Source organism: Trachinotus anak, unplaced genomic scaffold (assembly GCF_046630095.1).
Source record: "Trachinotus anak isolate AG129_WGS33_773 ecotype Australia unplaced genomic scaffold, CSIRO_AGI_Tana_v1 ptg000018l, whole genome shotgun sequence".
Taxonomy (NCBI): Eukaryota; Metazoa; Chordata; class Actinopteri; order Carangiformes; family Carangidae; genus Trachinotus; species Trachinotus anak.
In genome coordinates this window covers 18,249,559-18,274,544 of record NW_027273869.1, presented here as the reverse complement: position 1 = coordinate 18,274,544, position 24,986 = coordinate 18,249,559, and the positions used below count along the sequence as shown (strand labels likewise).

The 24,986-nt window shown below is 41.1% G+C and overlaps 1 protein-coding gene across 31 annotated transcripts in view; it reads right to left on the bottom strand.

Moving 5' to 3' along the window:
- Positions 1 to 1,185: 1,185 nt before the first annotated feature.
- Positions 1,186 to 24,986, bottom strand: part of LOC139635396 (CUGBP Elav-like family member 2) — a 464,890-nt gene continuing 441,089 nt past the window's right edge. For 7 of the 31 annotated variants that reach the window (XM_071502681.1, XM_071502689.1, XM_071502697.1 and 4 more), the window contains 7 exons: positions 23,633 to 23,696; positions 18,763 to 18,897; positions 15,639 to 15,767; positions 11,925 to 12,104; positions 10,258 to 10,401; positions 7,977 to 8,149; positions 1,186 to 5,883 (listed from right to left, as the gene is read on the bottom strand). In XM_071502681.1, coding sequence (XP_071358782.1) covers positions 8,022 to 8,149; positions 10,258 to 10,401; positions 11,925 to 12,104; positions 15,639 to 15,767; positions 18,763 to 18,897; positions 23,633 to 23,696 — 780 coding nt within the window. In that variant the 3' untranslated portion in view covers positions 1,186 to 5,883; positions 7,977 to 8,021. Of the gene's footprint in view, positions 5,884 to 7,921; positions 8,150 to 10,257; positions 10,402 to 11,924; positions 12,123 to 15,638; positions 15,768 to 18,762; positions 18,898 to 23,632; positions 23,697 to 24,986 lie in introns of those variants that run through there. The other 24 variants (XM_071502691.1, XM_071502698.1, XM_071502707.1 and 21 more) reach the window with 10 other exon arrangements.

Here is a 24,986-nt window from a genome sequence, read left to right as displayed (position 1 = left end):
ACTCACGGCGGCTAAGAATCCGCCCTCTTTTTAAAGCCAATTCCAGGGTGAGTCAAGTTTTTATCACCACAGCTGGTAAAAGCCAATTTACAGCGAGCTCTGGAGAAGTCATACGAAAAAAAAAAAGTATTTAAAAAAAAAAAAAAAAAAAAGTAAATCACTTAAGTCAAAATGAAAAAATTGCAGCACTTCAACATTATGGGAAATGTGCCAATTTGCTTTCTTAGTTGAGAGGATTGATACCACTCTAACATCTGTACAATAATAAGAAGCTGCAGCCAACAGCCAGTTAGCTTAGCATAAAGACTGGAAATAAGAGGAAGCTGCTGGCCTGACCCTGTCCAAAGCACCGCTAAAGCTAATTATTGTATTGATTAATATAGGCTGCACTGGCAACCTCATGGACTCTTAAGACACCAGGATGTTATCATCTACAGGCCCGGTCATATTAGCATTAAAAACACAGAATAAATAACTGCAGCTCAAATTAGTCAACTTTGACCTGTGAATTTACACAACTAACCAAGCTGTTTTCATATTATCTTCTTATTGGTTTGTGACCAAGCTAACTAGCTTACTGGCTAACAGTCACCCTAACCCTTGCTGGCTAGGAGAGCTTTCCCTTCATTAACTCTTTATTGTTCGAAATGAACAATAGCATTCCAGCTATTGTAGCCCCTACAACAGCGAGCTAGCTTCTGCAGCCTGTTAGTGAAGATGTGTATACGGGGTGACCAGGCCTCTCAACTCTCAGTGAAAATGCAAATACACAAATTTCCCAAAATGTCACATAATTTCTTTCAGCTTTTCTACACCCAGCTAACAAGAGTCTTATTTTCTGCTGATCAAATTTGGATTCCCAGAGTCCCGTCTTGCCACTTTTGGTTGGCGACTAATTTTGTCGACTGTCACGCAGCGACTTGGGCTCCACAGTAATATACATACAAAGACCTCGATGTATATTTACTATGTTTGGTGAGAACAGCATAGTGAGTTGTCACTGGGGATGGAGTCAACTTTACTATGTGGTAAAAAAAACAAAAACACGAACATGAGGGGGAAAGAGAGAGAGTGAGAGAGAGACTATGAAAAAAGGAAGAGTAAAGAGAGAAAACGAGAGGAGGTTGTGAAACAGTACAACATCAGACAGCCACTGGAACATAACAACACAGAGAGAGACAAGTATTAGGAAAAATGGTTTAATATAGGAGACAGAAGCAAAAAACTGCATCACACAAGAACATACGTTTACAAAAATAATTCTGACTGCTTCAGCTACACAGTTAGTTCACAGAGAAGGACAGAGAAACCGGAAAAATCTAAACAGCTAAAAGCAAAAAATTTCTAATTAGTTGATCTCTTTATTAAACTAATACATTAATCCACTGAAGGTGACTAAATATTTCTATTCCTTCTTTTTCTATAATTGTCTTATCGTGTAGACGGCACAATACAGAAGTCAAATGAAACTTACCGCTGTTGTATAGACAAACTTGCTAGAACTATTTATAAAGCAAAAATGAAAAAATCTGACACTCACCTACCCTCTGTTTTCGGAAAAAATAAAGAACGAATCAAGAAAGAAAGATAGAAAGAAAGAACAACACTCAAGTGAGGAAAAAGAAGTGAAAGAAATAAAGCCAAAGATCTTCTAGAAAATCTTATATCAAAAGCCAACTTTCTTGATGCCAGCTAGAAATCATACTCGGGGACCAGTCAGGGTCAGGCCACACCACCAGGCCAGACAGCTTTTTTTCTAAGATTTTTTTGTTGTATCCTTTAATCTCCAGTATAAAAAATTCCACTGGTACAAAATGCATAAGTACAATCAGTTGTAGAAATAGGAAAGCCTGCATTTTTTGTACTTTTTAAATCCCATCCAGTGACAGATTTCGAAGTGTTGTCAAACAAACATACATCACGCTTACAGGATCCACTGAAATGCATTGACTTTGGCTTCTCTCAAGACAATAACTTGGAAACTACTGAAAACCTTTTTGAGAATTAAAACAAAAACAAAAACAACAAAAAGGAAAAAAAGAAATTGGATAATTTCTACAGACAACAAGCTCTTTTTTACGGCACGGAAAGAGAGAACACACAAAACATTTTTCCTCAAAAAACTTGACATAAGCCATAATGCAAAGAAACGACAAGTTCAATTTTTTTTTCCTTTCAGATTTCATTGTTTGATAAATAGCACTTAAGATAATTAAGAAAGAAGGAGAACAGAGAAGTGAACAGTGACGAGATAGAAAGATTACAACGAGCATCGGCGATGACAGCCCCTGAGGTGAGCCGCTCGACAGAAACTCTGCTTCTACGACCCTCTTGTGCTTCGACATTGAAACAAAGACAAAGATGCTTCACACTAGACCGTGCAACATCAGGCTGTGTGCAACTTGGTGAGATTTGGCAATTTTACGACATAGTTTTTGGGACAGTTAAGATGTCTTCGATAACACGGACAGCCGCGTGCTGTGAGTCGACTCGAACGGCACAGATTATGTAGCCTCCACACTTAACGAATAAAAGTTAACGTGAACTGCGAGAGAGAGAGAGAGTGAGGTGACGATGTGAAAATGTGCAATCTTAGTTCTTGAATGCAAAGATTCTTGACGTTGCAGCGGTTGCGACGTGAAACCCACACACACACACTGGTCAGAAAGCTGGTCCATTACTGGGACTTCCTGTCCAGCTTCCGTACAGGTAGTTATGGCTGTTTGTGGCACTGCTCATTGTGTGTACTGCATTTAGGAAAAAGTCTGCTTGCCTCCCTCCATGAGATCAGATCAAGTCTGGTATTGGGTTTGGTTTTGAGAGGATAATGAAAGCTGTATTACCTTCATCTCGGCTGTGGCTGTTGTTTTGCCTGTGTGGACCTGCGGACATGACCCTTCCTCTCCAACCAACAAGCGCTTTATTTCCCCTGTCGCTATTCCAATAAGACGTCTCTTCACATAGCCCTGTTTCTAATAACCCCGCTTAGCCTGGGAGACAACAACCCGAGATGGAGAGCGGCATCCTTCAAACAGACGCCTCGTTTCCCTCCTCCTTCACTGCTGCGAGGACAAAACGGCCATTTCAGCCTTTCTGCTCTGGCCGATTGGACGAAATGGCGGAAGAGCGAAATCCAGACTTTGACAAGTGGGAGGTTAACTGTACACAAAAGTGAACCTGGACTTGGCACAAATCACTGACTGACTGACAACATCTTCTATTCTTATAATACTGATACAACGCTCCCTGGTTAAGGCGACTGGTGAGCTTCTGTAGAAAATAATGCTGCCTTTTTTTTTTTTTTTTTTGCAGACCGTAAACTAGGCTTTCAGGGAGGGGGAAAAGGGGCAGTTGAATAGACTGACAACATTGTGCCATGTAAACGGCTTGACTATGAGAATGTCAATAACACACTTTGGCATCTAAACATGATTTTGGCCCATTACACCACGAGACTTACATATGGAGAAGTCTTACAACCATTAAAAAAAAACGTCAAAGGATAAGTTCGTCAAGTTCAGCGACGAAATCAAATGAGTAGAAACCTGCTCCGGACCGTCCCGCCTCTCGTGTTTGACTACTCGACGACGGCATGTGCTTTTTCCTCAAAAGACTGAGGCTTGTTTGTGAATGAGTGAGTTCTTGCCCTGTGCTTACATCATGAAAGCAAGCGTGCTCGTTTGAGGTGATACACAAAAGTAATGATCCTTGCCGTCTGAGACAAATGGCGCTGGCTACAACTCAGAAACGTTTTGAACCTAACAAAAGGGATAAGAGGGTTTGGAGAAATAAGGCTTTGCGTATGACTCTCACCTCAATTTTTCGGCAGAGGAGCGGGATAGCGTGCGAGAAAACAATCAGAACAATGTATACTGGAGCCTGATGTCTGTGTTTGTGTCTGTGTGCGCGAGATACTAATAGAGAGAGAACAGGAGTGCAAAGATTTGTGGTAAGGCTTCGATGAATTAAACGGCTGTACAATGGCTAAAGATATCAGTGCGTGATTCTTGTGTGTTTTTTAAAGTGTGTGCGTGCACGCTGGCGGGCTGTAGCGGTTGCTGTAGAGGCTTTCACACTCAGGGGCTCTCATGCACAACAACAAAGTAAACTGTGAGGTCTGCACGAGAGTGTGTGTGTGTGTCCGTGTGTGCGTGTATATAGATATATATGACACATGGGCACTTTTTTTTTTTTTTTTTTTTTTTTTTTTTACATCTTTACAAAGAAAAAAAGCAAACATGACATTTTCAGGCAACAAGACCACAGAATAGCAAGTTAACAAACTCTTTTTTAAATCTATATTTTAAATATGAGGGATCCATACAAAACACTTATAATAAAATACCCATGTTATCAAATAATTTCACAAGAAATACACTGACGCGCTAGGCAGGAAGTACCTTCAGAATTTGGCACTAAACTCCACTGATCTTGTCTTTTTTTCTTTATAAGACATTTTGCTGAACAACAAAACACATCTAAATATTGTTTCCCACGAGAGAAATAAAATAATAATGACATTGATGCTTCACAAGCTGACATTATATATATATAGATATATTTATATTTATATATATTTTTAGGAATTTTATATAGCTAATTAACCAACAAGAAATTTAGCAAATAGGGACTCCTTAAAAAAAGAAGAAAATAAAAGAAAAAAAGTAACTATTATAGTAATATGAAAGGCTTTGTCTATTGTTCAAGTAAACTGATTTTTTAGTCTTCTCTTGAAAAACATGAGACATTTAAGACCGTTAGACTTGTGATGAAACCACAACTAAACTCACGAGAAGCACCGACGTTAACGCGGGTTACAGGTATCTTAGTATTTTTTTTCCTCTATACATTTAAACAGTAGAAAATATAGGTCATTTCATCATGTGCATTTAAACCACGGATTGTCTATCTGTGAGTCAGTTCAGCAAAAGGTGACACAAGTAGGTAGCATTTCTCCCCCCCAAACAGGGCAAATGTCTTTTTTTATTTTTACCTTTAAACTACTCTAGAAAAAAGTGGTTCTATATATAGACTTTGAATGAGAAACAGAGCCACTTAAAATGGCCTTATCAAAAAACTTTACACTGCCTGAAAAATGTAAAAACCATTAGAGAGCTCTGAGCGAGTCTAATATTGATCAGACAGTTTTTTTCAAAACTGTTTGGAAGTAGTCTTATATTTCAGAGAAACTGGCGCGGACTGCTTCTGGCCCGCGCTCTGTTTTTCATCGGCACCAGAAGCAAGATGACGCGCCAATTCCTGTAGTGAACTTTCAAGTTTACTTTAAATGAAGAAGAAAAAGAAAAAAAAACTGACATAAAGAAGAAAAAAAAGAAACAAAAATAATGCAAGAAAACATACTGAATGGAAGTCACTTTGCCACAGGTTGTTGTTTGTTTTTTTCTCCAAAAAGAACATTTTGTTTTTCCATAAAAATCTCAGTCTTTTTTGTTTTTTTTTCATATGAATGCAGCTTTATATCTTTTTCACATTGATTCATTTTCTTTCCCACCCCTCCCTTATCGCTTCCCTCCCTCCCTGAAACCCTCCCAGAAAACAGATCCAAATGAGGTCACATGCAAAAAAACAAAAAAAAACCACAAAAAGAAAGACAAAAAAAAAATCATAAAAATCAAAGTCCAAAAAAGCTAAAGGTTCAAAGTTCAAAAGGTCAGTAGGCGGCGGAGGAGGAGGAGAACCAGGTTATGATCAGGTGAGCTCGGAAAAGACATCAGAAAAAACAATGACGGGGGAGGAGGAGGACGATGACACTTTTTTTTTTTGGTGGGGATTTTTTTTTGTTTTTGTTTAAGGTTTTTTTTTTGGACGCCACGGAGACATGCTAGGCAAACGATGAGCTAACAGGCATGGAGATGGGTTGTTCTAAAAGGGGGAAAGAAAAAACAGGGGAGAGGAGAGAGTTACACACAGAGAGCCAGAGCACCACACCACTACAGCATTTTATCAAATCAGGAGAAACAACAACAACAAACAACAACAAACAAACAACAACAACAATGCAAACTGGCAGAACAGCAACACCACTCACTGATTTCATTGGCAATTTTTTAGCTTTGATTTTGTTGTTTTTTTTTTGTAATAGAAAATGATATTAATGTTATATGTCTATACTAACAGGCAACAGCACACATACACACACACACACACACACACGTACGCACACACACACACACACACTCATTCATTCATACACAGACACACAAAAAACAGAGAGCACCCAAAGCTTTATCCATCAGATCCCGGATGGATGTTGTCATTTGGGAGAAAATTGTTGTCATTTTTTGGGAGGGGGGGGTGGGTCATTTTCATTTCTTTCTATTTTAAATTTCTTAAAATCTTTGGAAGGGTGGGAGTAGGGGGGCTACGAACAAACAAAAAACGGAAACACTCAAAAACAAAAAAAAAAAAACAAAAAAAACAAAAAGAATAAAAACGCGAGGAAAAAGGCAGAAATTGGACAAGTGAAGAAGTAGTCCCACTACGGATGGAGAGAGGGAGAGAGAGGTAAAAAGAGAGAGAGGTGGATGGATAGATGGATGGATGGATGGATGGACAGCACAGAGAAGTGTGTGTGTTTGAATGGATAAATGACAGGGAAGGCGGACGGTGTGTGGGGGGTGTGTGCGGTTTAAATGGCAGCGGAGTGTGTTGTGATTGTGGTTTCTGCACTGAAAAAACATGAAAAACACCGGAGAACCCAATTCCACGAGACTTCTCCACAAGGGTCTACTTTAATGATGCTGTATACTTTATAGGAGTCCAATAACTTAACGATAGGCAATAAATAAAATCCTTTTTTTTTCATCTGAGGCAGTAAAAATGTTGTATAAAAATAGAACTGCTTTTTTACAAATAAAATTTACAGGCCTGTGGCTTTCTGTACTTTGAATTATTTTTTTTAAATCTTTCAACAAACATCAAGTATTTTCAGTTACCCCCTTAACCCATAAACTCTTTTATTAGTAGTAGTATTATTATAGCCTTCATCAAATTCTGGATGTTATTTTGAAAATGTTCTACATGCTGTAATATCCATTTCACAACAAAGACCAATGTGATCTGACCCAGAAAAAGTAGTTACTAATTATTTTTTTCATCTTCTGAGAAATAAAAAACTGTTTTTTTATTTTCACATAAATAATAAGACGTAGCTGGAGTGTGTGTGTGTTTTTTTTCTTCATCTTGTGGTTGTGGAGTGTAACTGTATGGCAGGCTGATGTTGCCACTGACTATACTGTAAAGAGGCCACTAACATTTTTGCAGCCTTTGCTCCCGGGTTGCCAGCAGGCATAGAGGGGTTTTGGAGAAGCAGCGGCGGCCTGCAACCAACACCGCGGAGGTCAAAGGTCGAATGTGCATATCGGCGTTCGCGTCAAAAAAAAAAGAAAAGAAAAAGAAAAAAGAACCCTTCGCCAGGCCTCAGGTTCACATCGAGAGAGAGAGAGAGAGAGGAAAAAAAATTTAAAAATCATCATGGCTCCTTTGTCTGTACCTCGGTTCTTGCTGTAACTAGTCCTTAAGAATGTATAAATAATCACTGAGAAAGAAAAAAAATTAAATAACTTTTAAACAGACTTTTTAAAAACAGCTACCCAAGATAGCTACTTCCTTCCATTGTAAAAAAAAAAAAAAAAAAAGAAAAAAATTGCACAAAGTAATGACGGTAATGGAAGCGTTCATGTGTGTCACAAAAATAAAATTGTAATAAATAATAATACTTGAAAGCTAACATAAAAATCTTCAAAAAAGCAAAAACAAAAAAACAAAAAAAAAACAAAAACAAGGCGTGTGTGTCTCCCTCAGGGTGGTTGTAGGTCGTCTCCCCCTCCCTCCCTTCCCTCCCTTCAACCCCCCCAACCCCCCCAGTCCCTGTGTAGAGAGGTCGTGGCTCGGTTTGCTGTTTGTTTTTTTTTTTTTCTTTTTTGTCATTTTCATTTTTTTGTGGGGGGACTTACCCTAGCAGTGCTAACATGGGGAGCAGATAGACCCTAGTGCTAAGATCAGTACGGTTTGCTGTCGTTCTTGGAGCGCTTCAGCTGCACCTTCAGCCGCTTCATGCCGATCTGGAAGCCGTTCATGGCCTGGATGGCTGCCTGCGCCGACACTGGATTGTCGTAGCTGACGAAGCCTAAAGGGGACACCAGAGAAAAGTGGAGAAAACAATGAGGAGGAGATTCATCGAGGAGAATGTGCCAACATGTCCTTTTTTTCAACTAGCATTGAACATGCAACAGGTGTTTTAGTTATTAAATAACTGCTAAACAAAGATTAGCTGCTATAATTTTAGAGGTACATGAGAAAAGTTAAGCTATTCTTTAAGAACCAGGTATTTAACCAAAAAGAAAAATAGCCAGTACAAACAGGAGGAGGAATGGAAAGTGTTAGCTAGCAAGCAAATGTTAGCTGGTCTGCACAGAAGATGGCTTAAAGAGACCAGTGGTTTTATTCATGTTTGCATCCATTAAAATGAAGACATCTCCCATAATGCTTGCTGTTTCCAGTCAGATCATTTTCTGTTCTGCAATGAAAAGTTTTGCATTTTCTGTTTGTCTTGTGCTGTCGAGCTGTGCAGCAGATTTTCCTCCAATTCGGACTCACAATATAAAAAACACAGGCGGAGACCAATAAGCTCCTACTTGATGGATCTTGTTTATTTACAGCAACTCTACTGCTTCAAAATTAAGGTGTAATAATAAACCGATGTTAAAATGCTACACGAGACACCCTCACCATGTTGTCTGTGTCTTGAGATCTGATTTATCTGGATTACATTTACATCTACATTAAAATACACCTCTGGTACACAATAAGAGAAGATTAAACTTTAATGACTCCCCCGAGGAAACTGGGTTGTTGCATCAACAAAATAATGAAAGAATAAAGCTAAGTAAAATAGAATAACAGTAAAACAAATGCAGGAGGTCGGGTGACACATCTAATGTGAATCTGCAAAGTAAGTGTATGAAAATCCAGAGACAAATACTATGAATTAAAAAAAATATATGACAAAAAGCACAATATCTACTCCAAAAATACATAACCACTTTGACCAACAACTTGACTTGAGGGCTCTGGGGGTCAAAATGTCAGAATAAAGTGCTTTGGAGCAGACCGTGAGGTTCTACTGTGTTTTTATTTTTCTGCTGTCTCCCACAAAGTCATTTTCATGCACACTTCACTTCCTCTGTAATATTTGCAACCTCGAAAATTGTCAGTAAACTCCTCGTCTCGCTTGTCTCACATCCATCCTCACGATGCATTTCCTGACAAGTATCAGACAAGTTTGTGTGCTGTTCCCTCCTGGATCTATGCTTGATTTATTTCTGTTTCCCTTAATTGCTACATGAAATATGGAGATGCATTATATTTAGGTTTTTTTTGCTGACTGGGGCAAATGTGACATTTTTATGCACTTTAGAATATTTTTGAGGCATGTTTTGCTTGTTGTAATTGCAGCCCACTCAACAAGCTTCTTAATACCAGGTAGAAAAGAAATCACTTCCTGTCGTGATCAGAGGCTGGATCCTTCAAAGTCTAAATAAGTCATGACGGAACAACAAGGCCTGTTTAAAAGTGGCCGACATCTCATTCTCACTTTTTCCTGCAGTGTTCAGGTGATCCATGCCAACTCGTTAAGTCTGGAAATATCACGACCCCTTTGTAATTACCAGATATTCAGATTATGGGTCCTGAAATTTTACGAATTTTGTGCCGTGCACTGATTAAAATACCATCCAGGTTTTGCTAGAAATTAATTGGAATTAAATAATTGTAAAGGTAGCAAATGGATACTGTCTCTGTTGTACCATTAATTAGAACCACATTACAAACCTTTCCAGGAACCTTTTGAAGAATTAAAAATACATATCAGTTCTTTTCTAGGGAATTATTAGGAAACTATGGGATATGCAAATAACCTCCTCAGGACTATCCCTGGTTTAGTCTACCAGGACAACTTCCCAGTCGTAAAAGTTGACGAGGAGCACCTGAATGCACCATTATTTTTGATCAGAGCGTCTCAAGTCACGTTCATGTCATAGAGGGCAAATGGCAAAGTCACATATATCAGAGACAGATCAAAGCTTTCTTCCCATATGACATGAACACGACATCAGGCTCAGCCTTTGTGGGCCGGATCTTCTAGAGAATCCAGTCCCCGAACTCAGACACAACCAGTGAAGACAACGGACAGATAACTGTGTGTTTGCATTTGCGTCCCCCTTTTCGGGAGCTCACCGAAGCACTTGCTAAGGTTTGTCTGTTTGTCAATGAAGACTTTGGCAGAGACCACATTTCCGAAAGGCATGAACATCTGCAGTATGTCCTGGTCTCCAAACTCCTGGGGCAGGTGGTAGATGAACAGGTTGGCACCTTCGGGACCTGCCGGGGAAGAGATGCAGAGTGGGTATAAGGTCAGAGCAGTTTTTCATTTAAGTAAAACTGCAGGAGAGGGAACACTGCATTGTGGTGACTGGCACTGCTGTGCTGTCGTCATAGGAACGGAGCTGAAGCACACCGCTTAGCACAACATTGAATGACCTTGAGTTTGTTATTGCTTTTAAACAACATTCTGCAATTGTATTGAACATTAAACAAAGATGAAAGCTTTTGGATTTCATTTAATAATTGTATTTCTGCTCTCTACTAACACAACTAGTTCCCTGTTCTCTTGCTCGTGATTCATTCATTCTTTCAGCTGCATGTCATAGGTCGACCCCCCTCCCTCCTACCACACGTCCTAATCATCCTAATAGGTCAGATCTCTCAGAGTCATTAAATATGCCCTCTGTAGCTAAATGAAGCTGGGAGGGAGCCGAATATTTGTCACATCTTTGTCTCGCTGGAGGGTTTTGAACTTCTGGATGGACTGTCAAAGAAAGAAAGCATCTTTACAAATTTATCTTTGTTGGAAGCAGAGATGAGAAGCGCACAAACAAACAGTATGAGGCTCTGTTTGTTTTACGAGACATTTCATCATCTGGTTTGTATTCAGCGCTGCCGTCTAAAGCTTTTGTGTAGATTTAACTTCAGCCGTCAGGATCTGTGTGAAGGTGGCACTGCAAAAGCACTGATATGCAGACTGAACACTTTCACATTTTCTCCTCCAAATTATAATGAAATTAAATGTACAATTAACAAAAATACTGATGATGTTCATAGAGTGGCCTGATTAGACACTGACCCTCAGAATGATTCAGAATTCAACTTGACTGAAAATTTCTGATCCTTCATATTAAATAGTTTTAAGTAATTCTGAATTTCTCTATTTGTGTAGGTGTGTTTTACAAGTGTTTTAAAGCTGAGGTTATATTGATTTAAAATAAAAAATATTAATAAATATTACCTTTCCACACTCTCAAGTATAATAAAATAAAATAGCAAGTATAAGGCATAAAATGCAGAATAAATTATAAATATAATAGCTTCAAATAAATGTGACTGCATTGAACACTAGTGCTGGAGTTAAACAGAATGGGTAAGTTTGAAGAGGTGTGTTTTGAGGTGGGATTTGAAGATAGGAGGGGAATCAATCAGTCATTGTATGAAATGTATGATAAACTAATTTCTGTGAAAAATATCACATTTTAAAACCCTGATTTCTACAAATAGCCCTGCAGTTCACCTTTTCTTTGTTTTGTTTAAAAAAAAAAAACATTTTCAATAAAATGTGCCAGAATTTGGGGTAAATTGCTCAATTTAAAAAGTATTTGTTGACATATAACCCCATAATAATAATGTAATTTATGTGATATTACCTGATTATTACACCGCTACAGATTAATTTATATTTTTATTACATAAAATAATAATCATCATAGGTTTCAGCTGCATTTAAATGTCTCTGAGTGAGACATTCAGGGTGAATCCTGGAGGAAACACCGAGCAGCAGAGATGCTACTGACCTTCTTTCTGGCTGCCGGCGGCCCCTTGCTGCTGCAGCAAGGACTGGCTGTAGAGGGTGGGCAGCGCTGCGGCGGCGTACTGCTGGATCCCTGAGTAAGCCTGCGTCAGCGCGTCCATGGTGCCTGCCGTCCCGTTGGTAAGCCCTGCGCCGCCCAGGCCTCCGTTTAGAGCCGCCATACCTGAGAGCATTTGAGCAACTTTACATAAAACCCAACAATAAAGAAAGAAGAGTGCACTTACTCATTAGCGCTCCCACTGAAGGTTGTGTTTTTTTTACCACACATACACACACTAACACACACATTACCACATACACAACTGTTACCAGACGCCACATACACACACACACACACACACACACACACACACGCTGACGATCACACAGACTGTACTGTAAGTTACACATGTCATGTCACAGACAAAAGACACATCAATACTGTGTCTGCACCCCACAAAACACAACAGCTAACACATCAGAGCACAGGACACACACAGTATTAGTATAAACACAATAAAATACATTATGAGTGTAGCTGATGACAGCCAGAGCTGCACACAGGCGCACTGGAGATAAAGAGCATGCAGCGATGCATGCACACACATAAAGACACAGTGTCTACAAAACAACAGGACAAATGGAAAACACCAGAATAATGGAAACACTTTTTAACCGACAGGCAGGGACCTAAAGAAACACATTTCCCCTGACGGCCCCTGTTCAGCTATTAAAATGGAACTTTTGTGCTTTTTCATAAGCTGTGGGCACGTTTACTCCATTAGTGACAGCACTGCTCACTAGTGAAGGAAGGTTCATCTACATTTTTACTTTGTGAGATGTGATGTTGAGGACCTTACCTAACACCTTTTGTTTTAAATACATCTTAGCGAGCAAGAGTGGATGGGGGTGGGGGGGCTAGATAACGGATGGGTATTATGGGTAGTGATCTGAAGTATTTGTTTTATTCTTAAACTTCCATTATATAGTACTTCCATATTTATTTTCTTGACTTTGTTTCAGCCTTGGTGCCCTGTGTAAGACACTTTCAACTGCTCAGTATATGAAATGTGTTTAACAAATAAAGCTGCCTTTTGAATCAATATTGGTGATTTGCCCAGTGATAAACCAAAATGTGAACACAGCTTATCCGAGACATGTCGGTGAGGGATTTTTTTTAAGTCCCTCCAATAAAATGACAAAGAAAAAGACACACTGACAGATTTGTCTGCTGAGTAGAAATTTAAATTCCAGATAAGCCGTGTAGGTATCGACAAGAGAAACCAGACAACTGTCCGTCTGCGTGATCTACTACATTTCGAGAATCCCTGTCGCTGCTCTGAGTGTGGAGAATTATCTGCACGCATATTCAGAGCAGCGAAGTCAAACATCAACAGCAAAGTCTTTTCCAGGCTGTGACGTCTCACTTTAGGGGTGAAGACAGGCGCATGGAGTGAGGGAGAGAGGGAGGAAGGGAGGAAAGGGGGAAGAGGGGAGGGGGCGAGTTTAAAAAGTGAAGGAACGCAGCAGTAACACTCATTAGTTGCTTGTAACGGCTTAATATCACCACGGAGGGCAACTTGTCTGAGGGGGTCTGACATTGGCTCGGTGTCCTGTCGCCTCACCGTCAGACACAGTGAAATAAATTATCACCGCAGAGCTCTGGATTATAGGTCACTCATTTATTCAGGAATAATTGCACTGGTGACCTTTGCAATTCAATTAAGGCCTAGATGTGTTTAAATGAGGGCGGTTGGTGGTGGTGGCTTTGGGTGGGTGGGGGGCGGCTGAGGAATGTGCACGAAGAGGAGAGAAGGGTTAGCGGGGACAAAATGGGATGCAAAACCAAAGTGACCCATTGGTTTTGAAAGAACGAGCATGTGTGTGTGTGTCCTATGTTTCTGTACCTGTGTGCGCTCAAGTGGACGCGTATATGATTTACACAGCGGATACAGCTCCTCCAGCCAAGGAGCGGTAAAGGTCAGAGGAGAATAATGTGGTGGAAGAGGCCGGTAGTACAGGATCTCTGCTGTCATAACAGTGCTGATTAAGATCCCAGCCCTGTCTCCCCAGAGGTCAAAGGCAGGACACTCACCACACAGCTCGGCAGATGCTGCTAGACCACACAAACTGTGCAGTCAATGCAATTCACATGAAGGTAGATGCATGTGTTTCTGCCCTGGATCGAACCCCACTTTACAGGAATCTTGACAACAGACAGGAACTTATAAGTATTAAAGTATTGTCTTTCCCCATAAGGAAATGTAATACATGACATATATGTCCCTATATCAAGAATGATGTTCTCCATCAGGGGATATGTATTATCAGACACTTACATCCTCTGAATATATGAGGATTTAAGTATAACATGTATGAAACACCCATGGTAAAATATATATATGATGAATTTTTAAATGATATTACATGTTGTGAGCATAAATGTTAATGATATATATTTAATTTAAATATACTGGTTATTAAAACATCATACAAATCTAAATTCTATATGCTTATACATTTTTAATTATACCTTAATTTAAAACATGTCTATCTTGCATTGCTGCTGGTCTCAGATTTTTGGACACGACTGTATATAATATGTATAATATCAACATATATTGACAGGCCTACATACGTATATACATAAACATATATATTTCTTTATTTGTAATTTTTGGTTAAAAAAACTATTGTAAACTATTTGAAATAAACTAAATATAATCTTTTTGAAAGAAAATAGACAAGTTTTGTATTTTCTTTCATCAACATCACCGAATTTTTTTTTTTCACAGATTTTGTAAAAGTTGGTATGTTCCAAGCAGGATTTGTAATTTCTTGGAAAATAAATGATCAAATTAGTTTTGGCATAAAATTGTAACGTTGTGTACTTTATTTTGCTGGAAAATGCTTCAATTTGGTGAGTTTGTCAGGAAAATTAAATGTTGGCATGAATATGATCAAATTCTGCATTTTATTTTGGGCACATGAAAGTTTTCACATTCATGCAGTAGTACGTGTCGACCAAACTGGCAGCTTTACCTCCTCTAATGCTCAAACCCCTTGTAGAGATGACACAAAACAAAAACAGCGACAGCAACAAAACAGCACAATGGGAGACAACTACAACATGATCCCACACAGACAGTCACGTGAGGTGACAGCAGCACGCCAACTCTGCTGGGCTGGCACTCCAGCACTCTTACAGCAAGCACAACCCCGGACACAACCAGGAAGCGGATGGAGAGGATGGAGGAAATGGATGGATGAATGGATGAAATATATTTGTGGCCAGATGAATGAGTGAGGCAGCCATCATTGAAAGAGTGAGGACAATTTATTTACAAGTCAAACAGAGATGCAGAGAGATGACAAGAGGAACCAAACAAAGTGTTTGTTGTGCATTTTGTTCTCGTTCAATCATTCATTTTTCTAAAATGTGGAATTTAATGTAAAATAAGGTGAATTATTTATTTAAATATTTCCTTTCAATTTGTCAAAAATTACAGATTAAATGTGAAAAATTGTTTTAATCATAAAATCACACAAAATGGTCTTTAAAAATCCACATCAATCCAACTCTAATGATTGCTGTGTTGTTGAGCGTCTCTCTGCATCCACTCACAGGTTGTGGTAGTGATGCTGCAGTTGGGTGTGGATGAGTGGAGGTGAAGGTGTAGGTGGAGGTGGAGTGGCTGATGGCAGGGTGAATACTCACTGTTGACGCTACCTGCTAGTGCATTAATGTTGTTCAGGCCCACAGTTGCGCCTGCCAGGCCCTGCAGGGTGCCCAGAGAGGTCAGAGAGTTCATGGCGCCGGCGTTGGAGCTGGCTGTGGTGCCCGCTGCTGGGGGAAGAGAAGAGGAGGAGGGAGGGAGGAGAGGGATAGCAGGGAGGGGAAGAAGAGAGAAGGGTGAGGAGAGTAAAAAGAGAGAGGAGGGATAAGGACAGAGGTAAAGAGGGAGAATAGGAGACAAAGAAGCGGACGTGTTATACAAGCATTTACATGGCTCCTCGAGCAGAGGTGAAGGCTTTTCTTTTAAATACAAATTAAAAACTCCGGCTGTTTCACACAGCTTGGCTTTTATAGAATTCATACAGACGGTGCTACGTGTGGCCATTCAACATCAGCAAATTGTCAGGATTTTGAAATATTTATGCTATGACTGCAATGACTGAAACCACTGCTGAGAAGACTCTACACTTTCACCTGCGGCAGGGAGGTCATGTTTTCAGTCCCTCGCTCGTTAGAAAAGTTCACAGGATGTTGGATCTCAAAACATCTCTAAAAGACTTTGATGGAAACTGGTGTGGAGTTGATTAGTGACCACAATGTGTTATAATACTCAAAAAAAAGATTACTCTGGGATTTGATTCCAGATTGTTGAAAGCACGGCCGTGACACTGCGACCAACTTTAGAGTGCGCATGTCAGCGCTGAGTGATGTGATGGTGTTTAACCTGGAGACACTGCCACAGCGGCATGAGGAATGTAAATGGCCATGAGTTGGACTGACTCACCACTGTGTGTATTTTGATGCAGATTATAATCATTATCATTATTGAAATGCAACCGTGCTGAGCTGAACCGCAGCCTTGGCGGAGAGAAACTTTCTGTGAACGTTTGCAAGATTGGTCTGGTCAGATTTCTTTGGACAGGAGGAGGAACTGAGAGCTATTCTTCCTGAGCAATACGAGCTAAAGCTTTGTGTCTGGGGAAAAATGAAATCACTTCAAGATATGTTTATTATTATCTTGGTGTGAAAGGAGAAAACTTTGACAAGAAGCACTTGAGTTAAACCAACCGTCCCCACAGTTGTCTCATTTTTTACTGGATCTACACCAAAGTTGAACTGATGGTATGCTGATGTTAAAAAGTCTTACAAGTAGCACCTGTACTTAATCAAACAAGTTGCAGCACCTTGACTCTACATTTAAAAACCCCATGTACAAAATTATATGAAGATGAAATCACATCTACAGCTTAGCAGAAGAGTTCTGTATGGTTTGTTTGATCAGGTAATAATCACAAAAGCAGGATTGCTGCATTGAAGGTGATGCTGTAATGGCATTGAAAAAAAAAAACACAAGGACCATCCAAAAAAAGCAGACACACTGTATGTACAGAAAGGCAAGAGCACAATCAGAGCAGAGTTTCTATGCTTACAAGTAACCTTTCAGAAGGTTGGGAAACATCTTTCTCATTCAAAGTGACTTTTCCTGAAGCACAGTTTGGGTTTTAACCAGTTGGTCAAGTTGTCACTGACATCAAAACACAGAAAACACACAACAGACGACGAGTGAAGTCAACACCGTGGACACAAACTCACACACATACACCAGAACACACACCACATGTGAAATGTGTGCCATACTGTACATGAACTACTATGTCAGTGGTGGGTGGGTGAGATGGCAGGAAGTATGGTGCACAAAGCTCGCAACCTTGTTCTATTTTTAGACCAAAAAAAAAAAAAAGATTTCATCTATTCATTTACCCTTGATCTCATCAAAGCGATGCCAACAAAGCAGGATTGCCAGTGAATATATTAAGAAATGGTGTGATAGAGGGAGCATCATGTCGGCACAGGGTGCAAAACAAAACAAAAATAAAAAAATAAAAACGCTGGTCTGTCTCCATGCAGAACTGACTATATTTATCAAACTGGTGTGACGTTTTCACTTTCATTGACACATGCAGTATATCGCCACTCGTTCACACTGAGCAGCTCAACCTGAGTGTCTGACATTCAAGGTGTGACTGATATTCAGAGAGAGAGAGAGAGAGAGAGAGAGAGAGGCTGGAATGAAAGGGAGAAGGTAAAAAGTATAGAGAGAAGGAGCGAGAAAAAGAAGAGAGATGAGAGAAGAGAGGACATTCATGCCAGCGTGAACCAGCCCGGTGGAAGGTAGGAAAGTGGGATGGAAGTGGTGTAAGCGTTAATGTGGAGGAGCAAGAAGAAGAGAGGGGTGGAGTGGGGGTGGGGGTGGTGGTGGGGGAGACTCTTCATATTCATGCTCTGTTGGGAGCGCGCTCCAACAGAGACAGCAAAACCACGGCTGCTGAAGCGAGGCCGAGCCGACATGAAAGGGGAGAATGATGGAGCAGAAACAGGGAGCTTGTCAAAAGGAGGGCAGCAGCGAAAGACGAGGGCAACGAGAAGGAACACAAGGAGAAGAGGAGGTGGGGGAGGGAGGGAGGCGGTGCAGGAGACAAAGGAAGGAGAGAGTCTGAAGGTGGTGATATTTAACCTGAATCGAGTTCAGACCTGGTAGTTCTTAAACCCCAAAGCCATGAGCGGAGACACAACAGCAACACACACACACACAGAGGTGCAGACGAACCCCGTCCGCCGGGAAACAACACATCTACAGGCCTGAGGTTCCTACGTGGGAAACACTGAAGCACAAAACACACACACAGTACATGCACACGCGCACACATATACAGTGCGTGTATCACGGGATGGCATGGCGGCTGGGCCACGTGGTGAGGAAGTGAGGTGTTCAAAGACAGGAGGACGCAAGGTAGGCGGCGCATCGACAACACAGCATGGTTCTCTTTTGAGATGAAGGTCTGAGAGGCGGAGACGGTGGATACACACACCATGGGAATGTGCCAGAGAGAGGGTCAACAACACTGACGGAGAGCTGAACAATGGAGATGGTTATGTTTCGGCAACGATGGCTGGTTGATGGTTTCAGTGATGGCGGTGAAGTGCCGGGATCACGGGGGGCGACAACACTGGTAATGGCAACGGTGGAGAGCGGAGAAACGCAGGCAGGCGTTGGGCCCCCCCACCCCGGCGTCGGACCCCCCAACCTGAGAGGCTGCGGCGTTACCTGGGCTGGCCAACGCTCCCAGGGAGGCGGCGTTGGAGGACAGGGGGTTTGCGGTGGAGGGGCTGGCTGAGTTTTGGGCCGCTGCCGCTGCCGCCGCTAAAGTGGCCAGGTTCTGCAACTGCAGAGCACTCATACCTGGAGAGAGGAGCCAGAGAGGGTGGTGTCAAACCTGGGGAGCGAGGCTGAGCCGTGGCTGGGCGGCCTGGCTGGACCGGGACAGTGTACCACAGGACAGCACTGAACATGAGTGAGCTGCTTGGTGTCCGCAGGTGAAAGAGAGTAACAGTGGAGTGTGTGGATGTTCTGATCTTTGTAATGTTTCCTGCTCCATCTTTAGAGAGTCTGTAGTGTGTGAAGGAAACACTGCAACAGCTGATTTCACAAACAAGCCCCAGATGTGTCTAAATCAGTAGAAGCAGCTGTTGCAGAGTTTAGGTTTGGTGCAGAAATAATCGCACTGATTTAGTTCAACTTAGAGCAGCTCAGTGGGAAAGGACAGAAAAAATACAGGAGGAAACTAACCTTCCTGGTCAAGTTATCCAGGCTAGCTTGAGTTTACATAAATAAAGGTCTCGCTGGTGAATAAAGACCAATACGTCTGTAACACTGCATCATGATTAGAGCTTGACTGAAGTTATTTATTTGGGTGCTTTATTCTGACAGCCACAGTAAGAGGGTCAGGCTCGGACTCAGACCCGGTTTAGGACTAAGCCTTTATGGTACGTACTGTACCAGATGAGCCACCGGGGCGCCCCGACTGATAGGTGATTTCTGAGGTTGATATTGGGATTTGACATTTTAACAGGGGACATTAGGTGCTGCAGGTGCCTTCTTAACGTCTGCCTGGGGATGAGGAGCTAACTCTGGCTCACTTCCAGTTCCTGCATGTCATTATTATATTATTATAAATGAAAATATCTGACAGTCATATCTGTCTTTTACATAATCTCTTCACATAAAACAGGATATTCTATTGAAGATCAATAAAGTTTGCTATTGAAAATTACAACTAATATAAGATTATAAGAAGAAATAAAGTTTTTACAACAGTATTTGTTAATTAAAGCACAAATAAAGCAAAAATACTGTATTTTACACTTTAATAAAAACGATGATGGCAAAAATATTCATGGAGAACTACTTCTATCTGCACATCTGTCGACTCTGACACCAATATATGTGTCATAATTCCATATCAGCCTGTTATTGATATCAGTCAGGCTCCAGTCATGATTGAGGCGTCCCATTCAGCAGCATACTGTGCTGCAGGCTGAGCGCTCCTCACTGTTAATCTGCTCTGTGGCATTAGCATATGGGCCTGTGCTTAAGCATAATTAATGACTACATGCCAGCACCTAAATGATGGTGAAGCAAAGGCTATATAGCACCGTCTGTGAACACAACTCAACCTTACACCTTACCGCATCAATGTGAATGCGCTTATGTGTGTGTGTGTGTTTGTGTGTGTGTGTGAGTGTGTGTGTCCATTATTATGAGGCCTGAGTGTAAAACAGAATCAGTCAGCAGAGCAGAAGTTGGTCTTACCACAGAGAAGAAGCCTCCCCTGATTCATGAGCTTGTTGTTAGAGTACAAGTTAAAAGGGTGGACACTGTCAATGTGAGGTGTATGTGTCGTATATACAGTCTGGGTGTATATACAGTACCATGGGAATACGCACACTCACACATACACACACGCACACACGTACAAATAGACGCACACAAACAAGACATCATGAAGAAGATCCATCTTGTTCTGACAGCGTGGTGAATGGTTCGAGGTTGTAACACCCAAACAAAGATATCCTTCACCCAGATGACCAAACCCGAAATCAGCCCACGACAACAGACGGCTGAGATTCACAGCTCTGACTGACAGATTAAAGAAATAAAAAAATAAAAAAAAGAGAGAAGAGAACAACAACTGCCAGTCTCTAAACGCCCTGGTCCTGTTTTCAGGTTGTCGAGACGAGCTGCTGCAGCGGGAAGTGTGTGTGTGTGTGTGTGTGTGTGTGTGTGCGTGTGTGAGTGAAAGTTAAACGTGTGTGTGCTCGCAGTAATGAGCATGTACGTTCGAGTGTGACTTTTTTTTTTTTTTACTCATCTGTGCTTACTTACGAGCGCACCGAAGCCAAAACCAATCTTGTTTTCAAAGCCATTTTCTCCAATTTTCTGTGATACATCAAAAGCTAAAATGGATTTCTATTTGTGCGCAAGGTGGGAATCAAACAGCTGTCGCCGTCACTCTCTCTCTCTCTCACTCCCTGAATGCATGCTCAAATCCCACACTAATTCAGACAGTGTTGTTTCGTTCTGTTGTTGTTTTAGAAGGACGATAATGCCCCACATGAGCCAGACCGGATCCTTCACGGCTCTTTACAATAATATGAGGAGATTTTTATTTTCCCACATTTGACCACGAGGCTCAGAGTTTTCAGGATAATATCACTTCAGGATAGTTACAGTAAAGAGCCTTTATGTTGTATTCACTTCTTCACCTTATTTCGGCTGCTTCTTCCTTTCATTTTCTTTTACCTCTTCCTTCATCTTTCCTGTGCTTTTTTCTCTTTCCTTTCCTTCTCTCACCTCCCTCCTGGTCTTTTTTCCTCTCCTTTCTCTTTTTCTTAATCCTTTTCTTGATCCTGCCTGCACGTACTATTCCTAATTTATGACCTGCCTTTTCCTTTTCCTCTTTTTTCCCCTCCCCGTTTTGTCTTTTCGTTCATCTGTCTCTTCTTTTGTTTATGTTATTGCCCTTTTCCTCTTCTTGTTTCCTTTCCTGCCATCTCCCTGTCCCTTCATTTTCTTCACTTTCTCTTCCCTCCTTTTTTTGTTTCCGTTTCCTTTCTTTAATTTCCTCCTCTCTTCTGTTTTTCCTGACCCTCTCCTTTCTTTTCCTCAAGCGGATGACAAAGACTCCGTAGCAGCTCTCTTTCTGTCTCTCTCTGTGCAACCTCTCTTTTTCTCCCCTTTCTCAAAGCAGCTCTACACCTATTCTTTCTTGCATTTGTCAAAGGCTATCTCCCTCACTGAACATACATTTTCGAGACAGTTATAAGGAGAAGAGGAGCAGGCAGGAGATAAAAATAACTGGGTTAGAGGGGAATAAAGTAGAGATGAAGCCGCACAGAGAGAGAAGGAGAGAGGAGGCAAAGAAAGAGAGACAGTGTGCGACAAATACAATCTACTTCCCACATCAGAGTCAGAGTATCCGGGCTGTGCAGATGGTACGTGAGTGTGTGAGTATGTATGAGTGTGAGGGTGTGTGTGTGTGTGTGTGTGTGTGTGTGTGCAGCCTGTATGGCAGAGCTGGGCTGCACCAGGCTGGCGTTGGCTGCGTCTAATTGAATGCTCATTGGTGTAATTGAAGCCTCTCAGCTCTGCAGCTCCTCGTGTTAAAGACTGGGACCAGATGTCATTCAGCTGTCTCACATCTCCTGCCAATCACTAATGCTCTCTCTCTCTCTGCATCTCTCGCTCGCTCTCTCTCTCTCCTGCAGATGGAGGACTAACAGATCTCCAGATTCAGACTACGTTAACTCGCCCTTGGTTCCAAATCCCACAGCCTATTTATCCATGTGAGTGTGTGTATTTGTCAGGATAATGTGTGTTTGAGCTCAACAGCAGAGTAGGCAAAAAAATTTTAAAACAGCCACAGGGAAATTTCAAGGCAATGTAACCCAAGGGAATGCAACAGAAAAGTGGAGGACACGAGGCAGGGCTCGCCACTTTAAAAACTCCCATCACACTCGGATCATTTATCGTTTCCTGGCAACTTCCTCATCCTGTTTCCCTGTTGTCGACCAACTAAAGAGCGCACAATTAAAAGCTGACGCCTCACCGAGAAACCCAGAGTGGGGAAGAAGAAGAAGAAGAAGAAAAGCAAAGGAGGATAGAACAGACTGGAGGGAAGGTGAGATGAGGAGGGGGGTGGGAGGTGCAAAAAGAGGCTTTAAATAAATAGAAAAGAGGAGAGAGTGGCGAGGAAGAGGAGGGAGAGTTTAATGAAAAGAGAGAAGAAGTCAGGGAGGCCGAGAGAGAGAGAGTATCCACGGGTCCCTGAAAGTCTTAAATAACCTAAATTTAAAGCCCTAAAAATTATATTTCTTAAAGACAGAGATTTTATCTTGTTCAGCATTTAATAGGAGGCTTCTTGGCGCGCTCAAGGCTTAGATTAATGCAGAACTGGGTTAATACAATATGCATTTTTTATTGCGTCAGCTTCACCTAAGAGAATTAGACTGTTCCTCACCACTTTATGTCTTATTTCCTTGTGTCCTTTTTCCTATTCAGCCCATTTAGGCAGAAAACTTTCAGTGGCTACATTCATGGATTTTATTAGCTTTCTTTCTTTATTTCATCCTTTAAATTGGCTTTAAACTGAAGCACTAAAATAAAAGGCTTAAAATTGCCCTCGAATGCGCAGATACTCGTGAAAGGAAATGTGGATGTGGAGATGACAGATCACAGACCCTCCCCTGCAAGAGAGCAGTAGATGGCGCCAGCCTGCAGTGCAACATATCCACAAAAAAGAAGCCACTTTCAACCGTTTTCTCCACTCCCCTTTTCTCTTTCTCTTCTCTCCTTTCTGTGATTCATCCATCCCTGACAAAGCCTTGGTGTTACTGTTACACGCCCAGGGCACAACTCTTGTCTGGCCTCATTAAAAGATCAAGATAAATCTTAGCAACAGTTAATAAATCTTCAGGGCAAAGATCTCTCTTTACTCCAACATGCGAGTTCATCTGTTATGCTCTTTGGTCCTCTTTTAGAAGTCTGTGAAAAAAATAACAAGAGAGGTGCAACAAAGAGTCCATTGCCGCGGTAGATCGTGCTTTCAGGGGAGTTTATCGACTGATTTTCGACTCACCGGCCATCTGCTGGATCCCGCTGAAGGCTCCTAGGTTACCGGAGGAGGTTGCCTGTTGAAGCAACTGATGGCAAGAGAGAAAGAAGGAGAGAGAGAGAGAGAGAGAGAGGAGGAGAGACAAGACAGAAAAAAAACAAAGTGAGCAGGGTGGATACAGAAAGCTTAATTCATGTCTATACAATGCTACACTGGGAAGCTAAACTCGTAATGAGCGGTTTAGCAATGTGGTTTTTGCATCAGTGCTCGATGAGTAAATGAGCTGCTAATATAGTTTGATCTCTCCTCTAAGCAAACACTGTTTATATTCCACCATGATTCTCTCAGACAAGTTGAGCATGAAAGCTCTAATCTAGCCGACTAATTAGATTCCAAAACAAAAGTGGAATACTGATGCTGTCAAAAACTCATCCTTCAAAGACTCGAATTAACAGCAAATTAACATCTTGTTTCTATTGTGTGTGTGATTTTTTTCTCCTCCGGAATAGAGCTTAATCTTTTCAAAAAAAAAAAAGATTGAGAAAGAGGACTGAAAGAGCTGAAAAATCTTGGAGCCCAATTCACAAAACACTTTTTTATCTCATTTATTTATTTTTTGCCCAAAAATAAATCAATATCCAGTAAAGGAGGGATGTTTGTCTGAGCTCTGTTTTCCCTCGTTGAAAAGACAGGTGCAAATTGCACTTAGGATCAAACAAATTCACGATTGAAATCACAGACTTCTGAGGTGTTTATTTTAAAAGGAGTTTGAGCAGTTAATTTGGAACATGAAGAGAAACAGGTCGAGGGTCAGCGCCACAGACCGAGACCGAGTCTGACGAGGGTTGCAGGGGGAGGGGGAGGGAATGAGGTTTCTGAAAACAAAGAAATCTGGTTACGTCCAAATCAAACAAATCAACAGCTGAGCTTCTGCCGCAGCAGTTCTCAAACCGGGGTCAGTGGACTCAGGGCTCCAGACGAGGACTGTTTCAATACAACAAAAGCCCACAAAGATTTGATCATAATTATAGTTTATACTGGAGAAATACTCTGAGAACAGGCTCCTGTGAAAATTTCCAAAAAAAAATATGCCTCAAAATGTTAATTTTTCATAAACTCTGTGGTAAACAGTTTTTTTTTTTTTTTAAGTTTATCAGTTTTTTTATGTTTTATTTAGTTTAAGAAGTAAATTTCCTCAATCAATAAAAAACACTGAATCCTTGAAATTTTCAAAAGTAACTAACACTGGATCCCACAGTGGATGGATTTAACTGGACAGCCAAGATACACAGCGGAGAAGCAACCACGCATCCTGGATCTGTGTTTTTATATTTTGCTGAATTATTTTGTTAAAATTTGGTGGAGGACATTCAGAAAT